At 45.8% G+C, this 19,103-nt stretch overlaps 1 protein-coding gene across 5 annotated transcripts in view; it reads left to right on the top strand.

Annotated features, from left to right (window-relative positions):
* The window catches only part of ACSS2 (acyl-CoA synthetase short chain family member 2), a 50,673-nt gene that overhangs the window by 30,293 nt on the left and 1,277 nt on the right, over positions 1-19,103 (top strand). For 3 of the 5 annotated variants that reach the window (XM_032607081.1, XM_032607079.1, XM_032607084.1), the window contains 15 exons: positions 6,014-6,105; positions 6,324-6,427; positions 6,675-6,747; positions 7,029-7,104; positions 7,266-7,380; positions 8,173-8,211; positions 12,582-12,719; positions 14,056-14,226; positions 14,535-14,668; positions 14,866-14,998; positions 15,080-15,136; positions 15,332-15,412; positions 16,542-16,650; positions 18,107-18,175; positions 18,533-18,709. In XM_032607081.1, the coding sequence (XP_032462972.1) occupies positions 6,014-6,105; positions 6,324-6,427; positions 6,675-6,747; positions 7,029-7,104; positions 7,266-7,380; positions 8,173-8,211; positions 12,582-12,719; positions 14,056-14,226; positions 14,535-14,668; positions 14,866-14,998; positions 15,080-15,136; positions 15,332-15,412; positions 16,542-16,650; positions 18,107-18,175; positions 18,533-18,709 (1,568 nt within the window). The remainder of the gene's footprint in view (positions 1-6,013; positions 6,106-6,323; positions 6,428-6,674; positions 6,748-7,028; positions 7,105-7,265; positions 7,381-8,172; positions 8,212-12,581; positions 12,720-14,055; positions 14,227-14,534; positions 14,669-14,865; positions 14,999-15,079; positions 15,137-15,331; positions 15,413-16,541; positions 16,651-18,106; positions 18,176-18,532; positions 18,710-19,103) is intronic. The other 2 variants (XM_032607083.1, XM_032607080.1) reach the window with 1 other exon arrangement.

Raw genomic sequence — 19,103 nt, 5'->3', positions numbered from 1 at the left:
CTTACCTAATGGTGATTTTGGACTATGATAGTAGAAGTAGATGTGAAGGGAAGTAGTCTAATTCTACATATATTTTGAATCAGTAATGGATTACAGTAAAATTTGGAGAGTATAAGGGTAAGGTAGTTGCAGAAGTTTTCCTGGAAGAAAAATATGAGAAGATTATATACTTTGAGTTGTTCCATACCATATGGCCTCCAGGTGAGAGGGAAGTAGTTGGGTCTACAGCAAGTGTTCCCAATCTGTAGCCCATCAGCTAAATCTCTCATTAATAGTTTTGTTTGACCACAGTGTTTAAAACTTTTAAAAATTAGTTGTCATAAAATAGATAACTAATGAGGACCTGCTGTATAGCACAGGGAACTCTACTCAGCACTCTATGGTGACCTAAATGGGAAGGAAATCGAAAAAAGAGGGGATATATGTATATGTATAACTGATTCACTTTGCTGTACTGAAGAAACTAACACAACATTGTAAAGCAACTATACTCCAATAAAAATTAATTTTAAAAAATTAATTGTCAACACTTAAAAATTTAGAAACAGATTTCAGGCCTCTTTGAAAAACTGAAAAAAATGGCAACATTGAGACCTTATTCCCAGAGGGCAAAGTTAATAGACACTAAGTTTAAGTACTAGATGTCTCTTCTTGCCAGAGCATGTATTCTCCAGTTTTCCAGTCCCTGCCTCTCCCTATTGGACCCCCAAAACTAAGTGTCATTGCACATATGCTGCTATTTTCTTTTTTGGATATATTAAAAGGTTTTATTTACTTATGATTCAAATTTTTAAATTATGAAACATTCCAAACATATCATTTTCTACACTTGACACATATTGATATTTCACCTAGGCTTTTTTTAATTGAAGTATAATTTACTTACAATATTATATTGGTTTCAGGTGTATAACATAGTGATTCGATAGTTTTATACATTACAAAAATGATCACCACAATAAGTCTAGCTACCATCTGTCACCATACAAAGTTATAGTATTATTGACTATATTCCCTATGCTGTACATTACATCCCCAAGACTTTTTTATTTTATAACTGGAAGTTTGTACCTCTTAAGCTCCTTTGCCTGTTTCACCCATCCTTCCCCCCTGCCCAGCACCCCCCCAGCAACCTTTAGTTTTTTCTCTGTATCTATGAATCTGTTTCTGTTTCATTATGTTTATTTTGTTTTTAGAGTCCACATATAAGTGAAATCATATGGTATTTGTCTTTCTCTGTTTGACTTACTTCATTTAGCATAATACCCTCTAGGTCCATCCATGTTATCACAAATGGCGAAATTTCGTTCTTTTTTTTTTCCAAATATTTCTCCCATTCTGTGGGTTGTCTTTTCACTTTCTTTTTTTAAAATTAATTTTATTAATTTATCTATTTATTTTTGGCTGCATTGGGTCTTCGTTGCTGCACGCAGGCTTTCTCTAGCTGCGGCGAGCGGGGGCTACTCTTCGATGCGGTGCGCAGGCTTCTCATCGCAGTGGCTTCTCTTGTTGCGGAGCACAGGCTCTAGGTGTGGGGGCTTCAGTAGTTGTGGCACATGGGCTCAGTAGTTGTGGCTCGCGGGCTCTAGAGCGCAGGCTCAGTAGTTGTGGCGCACGGGCTTAGTTGCTCCGTGGCATGTGGGATCTTCCCGGACCAGGGCTCAAACCCATGTTCCCTGCATTGGCAGGTGGATTCTTAACCACTGCGCCACCAGGGAAGTCCCTGAACCCTATTGATTTTTGAGTTTGCAGCTCCTAGTATAGAAAAAAGAGGCCTGGACCCTGAGTCCTGGTCCCTGATCTGCCACAACCTATTGTACAATGTGACCTTGAGCACAGCAAATGGACTCTTTGGATTTCTTTGGAGTTAGGAGACTAAATTGGATGTTCTTTTATTTTTTTAACATCTTTATTGGAGTATCATTGCTTTACAATGTTGTGTTAGTTTCTGCTGTATAACAAAGTGAATCAGCTATATGTATACATATACCCCCATATCCCCTCCCTCTTGCGTCTCCCTCCCACCCTTCCTATCCCACGCCTCTAGGTGGTCACAAAGGAAAAATCTGTTAACATCCTAGAGGGCTAAGACTAGTGCTTTGTCCCCTCCCCTCTCCCAACCAGCCAGGGGCCCCAGCTGGGTGTGTATGTCAGAGAAAGAAGACACTGGAAGGAGTAAGGTGCCTATATCAATAATGTATAACTTAAGCCCAGGGCCAGGGAGAGGGATGTACCCTCTGTGTGTGTAACTGGAAGTGGGCTCAAGTAAGCTGTTCTTGTATAGGTTTGTGCTTATATATTCCTGGGCACCTTCTATGTACCAGGCTCTATTCTAAGTGCTAGGGATGTAGCAATGAACAAAACAGACAAGGTTTTTGTTTTCATGGAGTTTATATTCCAGTGAAAGATGCAGATAATATACAAGTGAATAAAATACATGAGATAATTTCAAGTAATAGAAAGTTCCATGAAGAAAATGAAACAGAATAATGTGATAGAGAGTTTCTGGTGGGGCAAGCTGTACACATACGTGGGTATATAAATGTGTGGTGCATACATACACTTGCCAAGGTCCATATGCTTATACTATTTGTGCCTATGTGTGCAAATGAGCAGCTTGTATTTCTACAGTGTTTTTTTCTTTTTTCTTTTTTTTTTTTTTGCGGTATGCGGGCCTCTCACTGTTGTGGCCTCTCCCGTTGTGGAGCACAGGCTCTGGACGCGCAGGCTCAGCAGCCATGGCTCACGGTCCCAGCCGCTCCGCGGCATGTGGGATCTTCCCAGACCGGGGCACGAACCCGTGTCCCCTGCATCGGCAGGCAGACTCTCAACCACTGTGCCACCAGGGAAGCCCTACAGTGTTTTTATATTAGTATATATGATTTTATGTATGTGAATGCATACAGGTCAGCTGGTTTGCATGGGTGTGTTGTATATGTTGGCATTTAGCTGTAACTAGAGATGTTCTGGTGTGCCACTCATCAGTGAGCCAGTTTTGGAAATGGCTTTTTCGCATCTGACCTTCAGGGCCATTTGCCAGCTTCCTCTCTCCCCGTTCCTTCCCACTTTAGATAGCACTCTGTGCTTGTCTCCTCTCAGCCCTAGGAGGGCTAAGCCAAGGAGAGGATAGTAACTAACACATCTAGCCAGGAACTGGAAAGAAGCTGATAATCTTCTGTGAAATCTCCAAAGGCCTGGCTTCCCTGCTAGTCGCTGTCCTTCACAGCATGAGGAGAAAGAGTCCTGACTTGAAATCAGAAGAACTGAGGATCTGTTCTTGGCTCTGCCACCTATTATTGTGTGACCTGGACCAAGTTACTACATCTCTCTGAGTTTCAGTTACCTCCTTCATAAGTACCCTGGGTAGTAAGGAAGAGGGAACAAAATGACCTTTATGGGGGGACTATGTGGTGCTGGAGCCTGAAGGAGGTGGGAAGGCATTCTGAGCAGGGGCAATGGCATGATTAAGAGTGTGGACGTGGGCCTTTGTGTATAAGGGAAGCCAGGCGGAACCTACTTAGAATAAAATTCAGACTTCTTACCATGCCTACAAGGCCCTATGTGATCTGGCTGCTGCCTACCTCTGATTCTTACCCCGCTTCTTGCTCACTATGCTCCAGCCATACTGGCTTCCTTTCTGTTCTTTGAATAGGCCACGCTCTTTACCACCTCAGTGCCTTTCCAAATTTTGATGTTCTCTTTGCCCAGGATCCTCTTCCCAAGACCTTACATAGTTGCCTACTTTTCATTACTTGGGTCTTAGCTCAAATATCATCTGTCCAGAGAGAGGCCTTTGGGGGCTTCCCTGGTGGCGCAGTGGTTGAGAGTCCGCCTGCCGATGCAGGGGACATGGGTTTGTGCCCCGGTCTGGGAAGATCCCACATGCCGCGGAGCGGCTGGGCCCGTGAGCCATGGCTGCTGAGCCTGCGCGTCTGGAGCCTGTGCTCCGCAACGGGAGAGGCCACAACAGTGAGAGGCCCGTGTACTGCCAAAAAAAAAAAAAAAAGAGAGAGGCCTTCCCTGACCATCTTACTTAAAGTAGCTATCCTCTAATATTTATGAATATTTGAAATGTACATATCCTTTGACTCAACAATTTCAGTTCTACTAATTCTACAGGTATATTTTCAAGTGAGTAAATGACATATTAAAAAAGATATTCACTGAAATATTTATTTGTTAAATATAAATTATGGCATACACAAACAGTGGAACATTACGCAGATGACGAAGAAATGAAATAGCACTGTAAGTCTTAATGGAAAATAATGTCAAGATATATTGTTAAATTTCAGAATAAAGCGAGATGATCAAGCTCTATACTTAAGATTTGTGCAGTTTATTGGATGTGTATTATATTTAATAAAAAACAAGATACAGAGTAGTGTGTATTGTATGCCATCATTTGTATAGAAAAAAAGAGAATACATAAACATAAATGCATGTATATATGCTTGTCTAATAGGCCTGTCCTATCGTTGAAGCAGCTTTTTCCCACATCCCCATTCCGTGCTTGGTTGGGGACTGTGAAGTACTTATTTCTCTTCTGAACAGGATTAAAATTCAGTTTTTTAAATTCATTTTTTAAATTTCTATCTTCAACGATATCCCAAGGACCTTATGAAAGATGCTAACGGTGTAGCCTTCTTCCAAAGTGATTTCTTGGTTACTCCTCACTAGTTCAGTTGCCCTATACCCTTCATCTTACTAGGAGTGGCCCTGTCTGCATACTGACTATTTCTGGAAAGTTACACAACATAGTAGTTACAATGGTTGCCAGGAGGCAGGGTGATTGGAGGTTAGGGGTGGGAGGGACACTTATCATTACATATCTTTTTATGCAGTACGATTTGTATGTATTACTTGTTTGAAAATCATAAAATTGAAAAATAATACTGAGGGGAATATTCTTATAGTTAAATCTTTGCATACAGTCTGAAAGTTCCTTAAGATGTCTTTTTGAAAATTATTTCTCAGTCATTATTATGTCATTCTTTATATCCTTCATAATGTTTATCAAAATCTGAAATTATCTTGGTTATATTTTTTACTTGTATATTTCCTGCACTATCATTGGAATATAAGCTCCATGTTGTCAGGGATCTTGCTTATCTTGTTCATCAGTGCCTTATTTCTATACATATATATAGCACATAGGAGTTGAATAAGCAAATGAATAAATGAAAGAATGACTGAAAGAAACCAGGCTGAAGCCTAGACAGGAGTAGGAGGCAAGGCTGAGGAGGTAGAAATCAGCTGATAGAGGGTAGTGAGTCTTAACTTTAAATGTGCATCAGAATTACCTACTGATTCTTTTTTTTTTTAATTCTTATTGGAGTATAGTTGATTTACAATGTTGTGTTAGTTTCAGGTGTACAGCAAAGTGAATCTGTTATACATATACATATATCCACTCTTTTTTAGATTCTTTTCCCATGTAGGCCATTACAGAATACTGAGTAGAGTTCCCTGTGCTATACAGTAGGTCCTTATTAGTTATGTATTTTATATATAACCTACTGATTATTTATACCAGCTTGTAGTAAAGAAGCAGATTCTTGGACGTTGTGATTGTGATTCTAAGTTTGGGCTCAGGAATCTACATTTTAACAAGTTCCCTAGGTGACTTGGGTACAAGTGATCTGGAGACCCCACTTGAGTAACACCAGTGCAGTGTTGACATCACTTTCAGGAAGAATCACATCCATGATATAAGTTCTCCTTAATACATGCCTAGGATGGAAGAGAGAAAACCATCATCCCATTTTATCATATTAAATGAGGTTCAGAGATGGCAGTGCATTTTCCTGTGACACACAGCTTGTGAATAAAGAATACCTTGTAAAGTCAATGTATCTGACCAGTCAGCTCCAGGTGTGGTGGCAGATGACTCACCCTCATGGGACATTCCCAGGCCTTGGTGTTACTGAATGGATTTTATGACTGTTTCTATTTTTTTGTTTGGGGAAGAGGTCATACTCCCTAATGACTGGCTCTTTCTGATGTATCTCAGGGAGGGCAATGAGCCAGAGGAGACCACCCAGATCACATACCGTGAGCTTCTGGTCCAAGTGTGTCATTTCAGCAATGTTCTCCGAAAACAGGGTGAGTGTGGGGATATGGGGAAAGGACTGGAAAGCCCAGCCTTGGGGTATCTGAGGACTTGGGGGAAGTAGACAAGGAATAGAAGGAATCTGGTAACAGAGGAACCGAAAAGGTCAGCTGCGGGGGCGGGGGTGTGGCAGTGGGTAACTGGATGAGAGGGAGCACGTAGCAGCAGGTGGGGTCCACCATGGTCCATGGTCTGTGTCCTTTACCTGCAGGCATTTGCAAGGGTGACCGAGTGGCCATCTACATGCCCATGATACCGGAGCTCGTGGTAGCCATGCTGGCGTGTGCCCGCCTTGGGGCTCTGCACTCCATTGTGGTAGGAATTTGGGCTGGAAAAAGGGGCCTGGTGGGGGATAGGGCTCAGGAGAAGTAGGTTGGGCCTGGATGATGGAGGGTCTTAAGAACCAGACTAAGGAGTTTAGAATGTCATAGGTTCCTTATCAGTTATCCAGTTTCTTCTATGACCTTGGCTTAGAGACCCTGAAGGTTTTATAAGTGACTCCTTTCCTTGTTCACTCGATCCCTGGGTCGCCCTCTCCTTCAGTCTTTCTTCCCTTCCCTAGTTTGCGGGCTTCTCTTCAGAGTCTCTTTGTGAACGGATCCTGGATTCCAGCTGCAGCCTTCTCATCACTACAGGTGACTACTTCTCTCACCCCTTCTCCAAAACCCCCCACACCCAAAGTCTTGGTCTTCAGTCAGCTAGTTGGTATTTGGGACTGCTCGGCATAAAGGGTAGGGGCAGCCTACCCTTCGTCTCCTGGTTCCACCTCAGCTTACCCTCTGTCAGCTCAAATCAGCTGGAAGAGCCAGAGACAACAGGCCTACCCAGGAGGACTGTGGACATTGTGCTCACTAGGGATAAAGGGCTAGGAGTGTGGTGCCTTCCTAAGGCTTGGAATGTCTGTTGCTCCCCAAAGATGCCTTCTACAGGGGGGAAAAGCTTGTGAACCTGAAGGAGCTGGCTGACGAGGCCCTGGAGAAGTGTCGGGAGAAGTAAGTGTGTTTGGTCTGCTGGCTACTGCCTTGAGTTGACTAGGCATTTCCCCAGTGCCAGGTCCCTTTTGTCCCTCCTACCCTAGATGGACATGGGTGGGTCTTGCCAAATTCTCTTTTGAGCCAACCAGCCCACCACTTCAGGCTTTTCTTTCCTCCAGGGGTTTCCCAGTGAGATGCTGCATTGTGGTCAAGCACCTGGGGCGGGCAGAACTGGGCACAGGTGACTCTCCCAGCCAGTCCCCCCCAATTAAGAGGCCATGCCCGGATGTGCAGGTGAGTCTGGTACTTCTATGCCCTCCTCTGGGCTCAAAGTGGCTCCCTCTTCCTGCCCAGGAAGTTCCCGATGTCCTTCTTTGTTTCCTCATCATAATGCTGAGGATCTGGGAGCAATCCTAGGAATGGCTCCTCTGGCAGGGCTGGCTGGGAGCTGGGGGACTTTGACCTTGGATGTAGGTAGGGAGCCCCTTGTACCTTGGGAACTTAGCATGAGAGATTGTGAGGAAGACTCCTGTGCTCGTTGGGGTATTCTAATAGGCACAAGGGATGTTCAGGGCTTGGGCTTGGGTTAGAAATGGGCTGACTTGGGTGACTATCTGTAGTCATCTTGATTACTGGGCTGTGGTTTGGGGTGGGCTACCTGTGTGGTCCCACCATGGAAGGACCAGGATCTGCCCCTCAAGATATGGCCCTCATTAGCTTTGGATACACACTTCTGATGGAAAAGCCCAATGGTGGCCTCCAGGTCTAAGGGGCATGAAGGATGAAAGCTCCAGGGTCCAGAAGGACAGAGGGTTCCTGAGACTCTGTGACTTGAGGGGCTCCGAGTGGTCTTAGGGCTAGAGAGACTTCAGTCTAGTCTAGGAAGATTGGAGACCCCTGTCCGCATTAGGGGTTCTGAGTATATAGGGGCTGTGTAGAGGATCAGGAAAATGCAGGCTGGGAGGACCAGTGAGAGAGGGGCCTGAGGGAAAAGAGGCAGCCAGAGGTTTGGGGCACAGTGACCCTTCCCTCCCACTCCCGTATCCTCAGACTCTGCTCACCACCCTTTCCGTGGGCTCTTAACAGGGTAAGCTGAAAGAGAAACCCAAGCGCATCTGGCCCCAGGTATCCACCTCTGCACTGCCTTGGGCACTGCTTCCCTACATGCTTGTTTGTGTGTCCATCTGCTCTTTGCCTGTTTGCCCCATTGAGGTGGCTGCCAGACCTAACCCCCTTCTCTCTGCTTCTAGGTCCTTTGCCATCTAAGTCACTCTGAAGGGTCATGAAACCAAATGCTTGTTGCTACCTCTCTGAGTTGGCGTAGAGCATGGATCTCAGAGAGGTAGCCACAGACATTCCATTTCACTCCTCCTGCTTAGGACCACTGTGGGAGAGAGGACCAAGTAAACTTGTCAGAAAGTTTTTACTGTGCACTTAGTTGAGGCAGAACCAGGAGAGACAGGAGGAGGAACAAGTAGAGGAGGTACAGACCTTGACCTTGGGAATTCACCATTAAGTTGGGCAGTTAGATGTGTATTACAAATGAAAACCTAAGTTTTACATAGGGCAGCAGAGAAGCTTCCTAAATATATTTATAAACTACTTTGGGATTTATAAACTCTGATATAATTAAATGCTAAATTGAACAAAAGTTACATTGTAGGTGGTTCTAAGAAGGGAGATCTCTAAGTGGGAACTCAAAGCCAATTAGTATAGGAGAGAGACTGGGCTTGGAGTCCAGAGACCAATTTTTAGCTGTATGACCTTGAATAAGTCACCTCTTCTTTCTGGGCTTCAATTCCCTTATCAGTAATGGAGAGATGAGAATATATGCTTTAAAGGAACCCACCTCCCTTACTAAAACAAAACATAAGAGCCACTATTCCTCTGAGTTTTACCATCCTCCTAGGGTGTCTTACTCTAAATCTGCTATGATCTACCTCTTAGGCTAATGGTAAATATAATCCCCCTTTTCTCTATTCTCATTAGCATGGTGGAGACAGATCTGATTCCCAGGAGACAATGCTTTCATCTTAAAATTCAGGCAGGGACCTAAGACTTTTCTCTTGAAAAAGGAAACAAACTTAGTGGTTAGAGTATAGGCTCTGGAGCCAGACTACTTGGGTTCAAACCTTGGCTTTGTCACCTGCTATTGTGGGAACTTGGGCAAGTTACTTAGGCTCCCTTGCTTCAGTGTCCCCGCCTCTAAAATAAGGATAAAACTGTAGCTACCTGATAGGGTTTTGTCAATGTATGTAAGGTGTTTGGCACATAGTAACTACTCCATAAGTGTTAGCTTTTATCATTTCTAATATAGCAGACAGGCTGGCATTTCTTTTTTTTTTTTTTTTTTTTGCGGTACACGGGCCTCTCACTGTTGTGGCCTCTCCCATTGCGGAGCCCAGGCTCCGGACGCGCAGGCTCAGCGGCCATGGCTCACGGGCCCAGCTGCTCCGCGGCATGTGGGATCTTCCCGGACCGGGGCACGAACCCGTGTCCCCTGCATCGGCAGGCGGACTCTCAACCACTGCGCCACCAGGGAAGCCCAGGCTGGCATTTCTAAAAGGGAATCTAGAAAAGAAATAGACTCTTACAATTCTTAATACCTGAGACCCTCAGGTCACAGGCTCCTGGATTTTTGTTTCTTGAAGGTGAAAATAGCCAGTTACCAAAAAACCAAAGACCATAAAAGTTGGCTTACAAAGTCCAGGTCTGAGGACTGCGGTCAAAGCTGCAGAAATCTTGGCAGAGCTCCAAACCCCTTCATCCTTAAGCAATCTTCAAGGGAGAGCCTGGTACAGTTGGCAGGTACCTTCCTCAACCATGTTACCTATGAGCTTCCTCATATTTTTCTCTCACACCTGGCGGCTGCCCTCCCTAAGGTTATTCTGGTCCAATAACAAAGGCCAACTCCTCGATTCTTATTTCAGAAAATTCAAACCTTTTCCTGGTTCAAAGCACTGGGCCCTCATAAGTATACACCTAATTCACAACCAACATATGTGCCACTAATTGAGCTCACCCTGCTTCCTGGTGCTGGTTATCAGCTCCACACCTGGAGTACCCACCCCACCCCTTCTTACCCACACCCACAAAAGAAACAGTTTTACAAGATTACAAGAGTCCCCTCACTGCCACAGTGTAACTATGCTTTGCCCTTACTTGTACCTAGTGCCTTTTCTATGACAACTCACACCAGCACTGTAGACCAGCGCCATTTGCCCAAGCATTCTTTTTTTTTTTTTGTGGTACGTGGGCCTCTCACTGTTGTGGCTCTCCCGTTGCGGAGCACAGGCTCCGGATGCGCAGGCTTAGCAGCCATGGGTCACGGGCCCAGCCGCTCCGCGGCATGTGGAATCCTCCCGGACCGGGGCACGAACCGCGTCCCCTGCATCGGCAGGCGGACTCTCAACCACTGTGCCACCAGGGAAGCCCCTGCCCGAGCATTCTTGACGCACTTCTGCTTAAATACATTAATGTCCTCATCTCAAGCAGATCATCTGGTGGGAAAAAAATTATCCATGTGACAATGTATGTGTAGACCCATATGGCTATTCCAGTAAAAAAAAAATAGGGTGTATTTTTGTGTTTCCTAGCTGTGGGCAGCTTCTCTCTCTTCTTTCTTTTTCTTCTTAATGGTGCCTCTCTTGGCCTGGACTTGTGATTGTTATGATCCTTATGTGTCAGAAGCTTCAAATTCTCCAGAGTAAGGGGCAGATAGTACAGAGAGAGGGGAGTTGTAATTTTATAATTTATCAAGGTATGTGTTGTCTAAAACTTTGGGGTTTTTAAATATGGACACAGTAAATTACCATAGAGCCATATAATGGGAGTAGGGTGTTTCTCTTACACTATCATGTCTACCTGCCAGCCAGGGCCATAGAACAAGAAGCTAATGAATATGAAAGAGTTTCGTGACAGCTGTAGCAAACCCCCAGTAGTTCCCATCATCACATTCTTATTTCATCTCCCAGAGGAGTTCAGCGGAACTGAAATAACTTCTCACCTTCATGACATTCATCAGTCCTCCCTACACCCCAGGACAATCCAAGGCTTCATGTTTACTAGGTAATACGGTTCTCTTCTGAGGTTCCCCAAATCCTGTGACTATTAGGGCAAGAATGACTATCCTCATTTTAAAAATGAGTGACTTGAGGTAGAGTGGCTTACCCAAGGTCATATACAGCTAGGAAGTGGCAGAACTGGGAATCTAAATCCAGTGCAACTTTTGGACAAATTCAGGGAACACACTTCACTCAGGAAAGAATAGACTCAGAAGACCATTTTTTTCAAACAGGTGATATAACTGGGAAAGTAAAGCAGTTTCAAAGAGAGTTTAGAAAAATGTCAGGATGACAGATCCAGAAGTAGTTATCAAACACATGCCAGTATAAGGGGGACATCCCTCTACTGGGAGAAATTTACCTTGGTCCTTTTCCACCAACTTAAGACAAGGTTTCCTGCTGAATGGAACCTCAAGCAAGTGTCTTTATGAGAAGCCCATTGGTACCAGTGGTGTAAAGGCAGGAGCAGAGTTGGGGTAGGAACCTCCAGATGTGGATGATGTCTAGACATGCAGAAAAAGATGCTTGGACTAAGATCTGTTGACTTCTTTTGCTACTAACTAATGGGGCCAGGTACCCGCCTTACCTGTGGCTCTGACTAATTCTGCATTTCTGAATTGTGTGGTGTCCACATTCCTGCTGATGAGCCACTAGTCCCATAAGTACATACGTGTATGTAGGCTTGTGTGTGCGTATTCACTCATCCAACAAAATTTACTGAGTGCCTTTTGAGTTCTAGGCATTTTACTAGGTGTTGGGGATTTGGTGGGAGGGGTGGGAAAGACAGACATGCCACTGCACTCATAGAGGTTACTATCTACTTGGGGAGACAGTAATCAAGCAAAATAAAGTAACAGCTAAATAAAATAACTGGAAATATGTGCTGTGTGGGAAAGAAATAAGGTGCTGTGATCAAGAATAATAGCAGGGGTGGAAATTCCCTGGTGATCCAGTGGTTAAGACTCCCCGCTTTCACTGCTAAGGGCCGAGGTTCGATCCCTGGTCAGGGAACTAAGATCCCATAAGCTGCACTGCGTGGCCAAAAAAAAAAAAAAAAAAAAGAATAATAGCAGGGGTGAGGGTAGGGATGGGAACCTATCAGATACTGTTCAGGGAAAGCCTTTCCAAGAAGGTGACATTTAAGCTAGGAATTGAAGAATGAGAAAGGACCAGCTGAGGGGCCCTCCTTAGCCTGAGGCCGGGTGAGAGTAGCTCTGGAGCAGGGTGCTGGAAGTACCAAAGAAGCCTCCTGTTCCGCTTCTATTCTCTCTGCCCAATTCCACCCTTGCAGGGCCCTTCCTCCCTCCCAGGACCCCCATCTGCCAGTCCCACCCTGCCCCTCCAGGTGCTAAGTAGGGGTGTCTTTTACACCCAGCTTGAGCTGTTCACAGTTCCTCCCTGCCCACCATTCCTGTCTTCTTCCCCTTGCAGATCTCCTGGAATGAGGGGGTTGACATGTGGTGGCATGAACTCATGCAAGAGGCAGGGGATGAGTGTGAGCCTGAGTGGTGTGATGCTGAAGACCCACTCTTCATCCTATATACTAGTGGCTCCACAGGCAAACCCAAGGCAAGTGTGTGTGTGTGTGTGTGTGTGTGTGTGTGTGTGTGTACACATACACTGTGTAGGGGTGAGAAGTGAGTTTCTGAGGAAGCATGTAATGACATGAATTTTACTGTACAACCCTGAGTTTCAGAAATGTCATGTTAGGGACTTCCCTGGTGGTCCAGTGGTAAAGAATTCGCCTTTCAATGCAGGGTACGTGGGTTTGAACTAAGATCCCACATGCCACGGGGCAACTAAGACCGCGTGCCACAACTACTGAGCTCGCATGCCTCAACTAGAGCCCTTGTGCTGCAACCAGAGCCCTCGTGCTGCAACCTACAGAGCCCACGTGCTCTGGAACCCATGCACCACAGCTAGACAGAAGCCCACGTGCCACAATGAAAGATCCTGCATGCCTCAATGAAGATCCCACATGTCGCAACTAAGACCCGATGCAGACAGAAAGTAAAATAAATAAATAAATAATAAATCTTAAAAAAAAAAGAAATGGCATGTTACCTTTTCTAAATCAAATTGACATAAATCCTCAATCACTGGTGGTGAGGCCCAGGGTGAGACATTCAGGTGGAAGCTTTCATGGTGCCCAGAAAAGGAGGAAAGGATGAATCCATGTGGCTGACATCTATGTTCCCTGCCCATACCCACATGGTTTGGTTGAAGAAAAGCTGCCTGTAAAGTCGAGGCCCAGAGTAGGCACAGGGATCACTCTTGGCCTTCTAGACTACAGCTCTTAGAGTTCAGTCCCTTCCACTTGCCACACTATTAACATCTGGTACCTCCCAGGGCACAGTGTGGGAGCTGGAAACACTTAAAACTCTGACTCGTCTGTTGACTTGAAAGATATGTCACTCTACCATCCACTCACCCATCCATAAATTATTCTCTCCACATGCTTTGGATATTCCTCAATGGACCTTTAGAGACACAATTTGGGCCTCTCTTTCCTAGGGATGGTGTACTGATGGAGTAAGCAAAGAAGATTATCTTTTTTTTTCCACTCACACTGTGTCAACATATAATTGAGTGTGTGTGCACAAACACACAATAGAGACACTATTAGATGTGAGTGTACTAGAACTGTTCATGTATGTGAGAGTAATGTGGGTGGTTCAGAAATACCATCTTAGGGTGTGGGTGTGAATGATGGACTGACTATAAATACATGTGGGGTGTGAGATGGGAACATGCAAAGAGGGTGGAAGAGAGATGGATGCTGTGAGAGGGATGCTGTCAGGACCAGAATCCCTGAGAAGGCTTTTCCTCTAGTTCTGTCCAGCCTATTTGGTAGTCAGTCGGGGTGAGCCCAAGTCCCCAACCTGAGGCCCTGTTTTCTCCCCAGGGTGTGGTACACACAGTTGGGGGCTACATGCTGTATGTGGCCACAACCTTCAAGTATGTGTTTGACTTCCATGCGGAGGATGTGTTCTGGTGCACAGCAGACATTGGCTGGATCACTGGCCATTCCTATGTCACCTATGGGCCACTGGCCAACGGTGCCACCAGTGTTTTGGTAAGCAGGGTGCTGGGACTCAGGGCTACTTGGTTTATTTAGGGGATGGACAAGATGATCCTGGGTGACAACCTCCCAAAGCCACTTGGTCTAGAGGCAGAGGGACTTATACAATGACCTGTTTCCTGGAGAAAGAGGAGTTCTTAGGGGGTTGTATATCCTGACTGGGAAGGTCTCTTGGCTTGTCTGGTAAGGGAGTGAAGCCATGGATTTGTCAGAAAGGGCAAAATGCTGAGCCTGAGGGGATGGCAGGGGAATGGAGGGACTATTGAGAAGGACCAAAAATGACCAGCCATTACTGGGGTCAGTTTGAGGGGATTCCCACATACCCGGACATGAGCCGCCTATGGAGTATTGTGGACAAGTACAAGGTGACCAAGTTCTACACAGCACCTACAGCTATCCGCCTACTCATGAAGTTTGGAGATGAGCCTGTTACCAGGTGAGACCCCTTCCCAACTGCTGCCCCATTGGTGTCCCTCAGAGCTGGTGCTGGCCTTTCGTGCACAGTCTTTTCCATTCCATTGTTCTAACACCCTGGCTTGGAATAGGGGAGGGGGCAGGAGAAGAGCCTGTGCATGTCTTCCTGGCTCCCAGTGGTGCTCAGAGCCTTCCTCTCTCCCCATTCCCCTGCCCAAGGCATAGCCGGGCATCCTTACAGGTGCTAGGCACAGTGGGTGAACCCATCAACCCTGAGGCCTGGCTGTGGTACCACCGGGTGGTAGGTGCCCAGCGCTGCCCCATTGTGGACACCTTCTGGCAGACAGAGACAGTGAGTAAGGGGTTCAGAAGGCTGGGGCTCAGGGACAGTGTGGGAAGACTGACTCAAACCTCTGATCTCTGACTTCTACAGGGTGGCCATATGCTGACGCCCCTCCCTGGTGCCACACCCATGAAGCCTGGTTCTGCTGTGAGTGAGGCTCCCTTGGCTGGTCCTGGGCTGGGCAGAAGTAGAGTCTTGGGGCATTTGGCCTAGGTAGAGAGTGGGGGACTGGACTGATATGTGTGAGGAATTTGGGGCTCTGGGGCTCCTTAGGAGAGGTAGAGAATTGAGTCAGAGTTGCCTCATTCCTCTCTGTGGGTCCTGTCTCCCGTTTGCTTCTAGACCTTCCCATTCTTTGGTGTAGCTCCTGCAGTCCTGAATGAGTCTGGGGAAGAGTTGGAAGGTGAAGCTGAAGGTTATCTGGTGAGATCCTGGCCCTTGCTCAGTGAGGAGGAGGCGCAGGGGAGGGTCCACAAAGGGGTACTGGACTCTCCTTTAGAGCTTAGAACCTAATCTTTCCCGGTAGCTGCTTTTGGCTAAAGCTCCATGGTTGAGGGTTTATCATCTGCAGAGAGACCCTAGGGGGGAATCCTGGATACTTTGCCTGCCTCTCTGCCTTTTGGCCCACAAAGTTCTTAAGGGCTCTGCTCAAAGATACCTGATGGTGCCTTTTCGGGTCTGGAAGACATCGTGGAAAATCATATAGGCTCCAGAGTCAACCTGCCTGGGTTCAAATCCTGGCTCTGCCTCTTCTGTGACCTTAGTTAAGTTACCCAACCCCTCTGAACCTAAATGTTCTCACTTGTAAAACAGGGTTATAATAGTACCTGTGTCTCCTGTGGTTGCTGGATTGATTAGATAATCCATGTGAAGGTTTTACTTAGCACAGAACCTAACAGTTAGTGCTTGATAAATGTTAGCTGTTGTTGTGATTGTTTTATTAACAGTTGTGAGGAGATCATCAGCCCCCACCCTCCACCGCACTTCATTTTTATTAAGAGCAAGTTAGTAACAAGGGCAAGACTTGAATCCAGGTCTTCTGACTCTTAGCCTAGAATTTCATCCATCCTGTCAATCTGCTGCCACAGGATATTATTGATTGGGGCAATGATTACTTACTTATGTGTGGGTCCCACATTTTTATATAATTGTTTCATTTGCATCAAACTGGACTGGCATCCCTGAGGGATTACCTAAAAGGAGACTCAAATTTACTAAATGCTTATTACTAACAGAACATTGTGCCAGGCAGCTTCCACATACTATTAATTTAATCCTCACAATAACTTTGGGAGGTAGAGATTATTTTCTCTAATTTACAGATAAGGATCCTGAAGTTCAGAGAGATAACATTACCTACCTGGGGTCACACAGCTAGTAAGTGGCAGAGCTGGGATTCCAAGCCTGGATTGTCTATCTCCAAAGCCTGTACTTTGTCCTACTTCTCAGGAATGGCATTCAGGCTATTTCTCCTAAGGTTTGACAAAGCTGTAATTGCCTTCCTGTAAGACAGTGTAGCAGATGTTACCACTGTGTCTTCCTCACTCTCCAGGTGTTCAAGCAGCCCTGGCCAGGGATCATGCGCACAGTCTATGGGAACCATGAACGCTTTGAGACCACCTACTTTAAGAAGTTTCCCGGGTACTATGTGACAGGAGATGGTGAGCCTTGGCTATCCCCTTCCCAAACCTCCCACCGAGATACATACTGTCCCCTTTCATTTCCAAGAAGAGTTGGTTAGGGTTGTGTCTTATATATCAGCGTCTAATATTCAGTCAGAACTACAGAGAAGATTATAAGAATGAGTGTTGCAGGAAGGCACTCAGCATGGTGCCATCTGAGATTTGATGTATGAGGGAAGAAGTTCTTATTTCCCTTGCTCCTAGGCTGAAAGAGATGGGGCATATGGCAGTATGTATTACTATGTCATGTGTATCCTCATGTCTGGAGCCTATGTTTGCCCATGTGTCCATCCACCAATCCATTCTTCCATAAATATTTATTGACCACCTACTATGTCCATGTACTTATCTAAGCACAGTACAGCTCTCATGGGGCTTACATTCAAGTAAGGGGAGACAGGCAAATAATTCAGCAAATAAATACTGCAGGGATGGCCACCATAGATGGGATGGTGAGAGGTTTCTCTGAAGTGACATTTGACCAGAGACCTTAAGGGTGAGAAGGAGGCAGGCATGGGAAAATCTGGAGTAAGAATGAATGTTCTGTACCAGTGAGACACAAGCTTAGAATGTCTGAGGAATAGACTGAAGCTTGTGTAGCTGGAATGTAGTGAGCAAGGGGAAGAATTTCATATCAAGTTGGAGAGGGAGATAAGATAGGGCCTCGTGAGCCATGGTGAGGAGTTTGGATTTTATCCAGTGTACAGTGGGAGACCATCAGGGGTTTTAAGCAGAGAAGTGATAAGAATTTATTTATTATTTAATAACTTTGCTTGTTTTATGGAGAATAGACTTCAGGTCAGTATGTTAGTTATCTATTGCCATGGAACAAATTACCCTCAAACCTGGCAGCTTAAAACAACAAATATTGTATTATCTCATACAGTTTCTGAGGACCAGGAATCTGTGAGTGGCTTAGCTGGTGGTTGTCATTCAGAGTTTCTCATGGGTTGCAGTCAACCTGTGGTCGGGGCTGTAGTCCTCTGAAGGTTTGACTGAGCCTGGAAGACACACGTCCAAGCTCACTCAAGTGGCTTTTGGCAGGAACCTTCAGTTCTTTGCCACATGGACCTTTCCATAGGGCTACTCATGACAGCTGGCTTCCCCCAGAGCAAGTAATCTGAGAGAATGCAACCAACACAGAAGCCACAGACTTCTATAATCTAATCTCAGAAATGACATCCTATCATTTCTGCCAAACTCGACTGATCACAAGACAAACCCTAGTACACTGAGAAAGAGGACTACACAGGGGTATGAATACCAGGAGGTAGAGATCAGTGTGGCCATCTTGGAGCCTGCTACCACAGCAGGCAAGAGCAGAAGCAGGAAGACTTGTTAGGAGGCTATTGCTGTGGGTGTAGCAGTTTGATGACGTGGATCTTGTATCCTACTGTGGGGTACTTATTATGGTGCACATTTCTTCTCTTCCCAGGCTGCCGGCGGGATCAGGATGGCTATTACTGGATCACTGGCAGGATTGATGACATGCTGAATGTATCTGGTGAGGGCCAGGGACCATTTTCCCTTCTTATTTACCCTGCTTTCCCAGCAACTCCCAGCCAAAGCCTTCTGAGAGAGCCAGGATATCCTCTGGCCAGACCATGCCTGGAGTACAGCAAGCATTCAGTTCTGGACCCAGGTTTTGGAAGAAGAGTGATAAACATTGAAATGTACCTGGAGGAGTGGAACCAGGATGGTGGGACAACTGAAGTATGTCCGGATGGTGGGACAACTGAAGTATGTCCTATGAGGAATGAATGAAAGGCCTTCCCCATTTGACCAGACCAGGACTGCCTTATTGGGACAGATGGAACAGGGGCTGGGATCTCTCTCATGGCACTTCCTTTCCCTTGACAAGGACACCTGCTGAGCACGGCAGAGGTAGAGTCAGCACTTGTGGAACATGAGGCTGTCGCAGAGGCAGCCGTGGTTGGCCACCCTCATCCTGTGAAGGGCGAATGCCTCTACTGTTTTGTCACCCTGTGCGATGGCCACACCTTCAGCTCCACCCTCACTGAGGAGCTCAAGAAACAGAGTAAGGAGCTTCCCTGGGCAGGGATTTTCAGGTCTGTCCTGATGGCCCAGGTTGCTGGGGAAGGGCTATAGTGAGCTGCTTCTCAAACCACAAACAGACCCCAGGGGGCCTTAGGGGCTAACTACCCTCTTCCCACCCAGTCTCTACTAGGTTAATAATGATTGACATTTATAGAATTCTTTCTCTGTGCCACCACTGAGCTAAGTGCTTTAAATGCATTAATCTATTTAATCTCTATAATCACCTCCATGAAATAGATCCTATTGTTGCTCTCACTTTAAAGATGAAGAAATTGAGGCTCAGAGAAGTTAAATCTCTTGTCCAAGGCCATACTGCTAGTAAAGTGGAATTTCAACTCTAGCAGGCTGATTCTAGAGCTTGAGTTCCATGAAGG

Source organism: Phocoena sinus, chromosome 15, assembly GCF_008692025.1.
Source record: "Phocoena sinus isolate mPhoSin1 chromosome 15, mPhoSin1.pri, whole genome shotgun sequence".
In the NCBI taxonomy this organism is placed as follows: Eukaryota; Metazoa; Chordata; class Mammalia; order Artiodactyla; family Phocoenidae; genus Phocoena; species Phocoena sinus.
The sequence above is the reverse complement of the archived record's forward strand: the minus strand, read 5'-3'. Positions and strand labels throughout refer to the sequence as shown.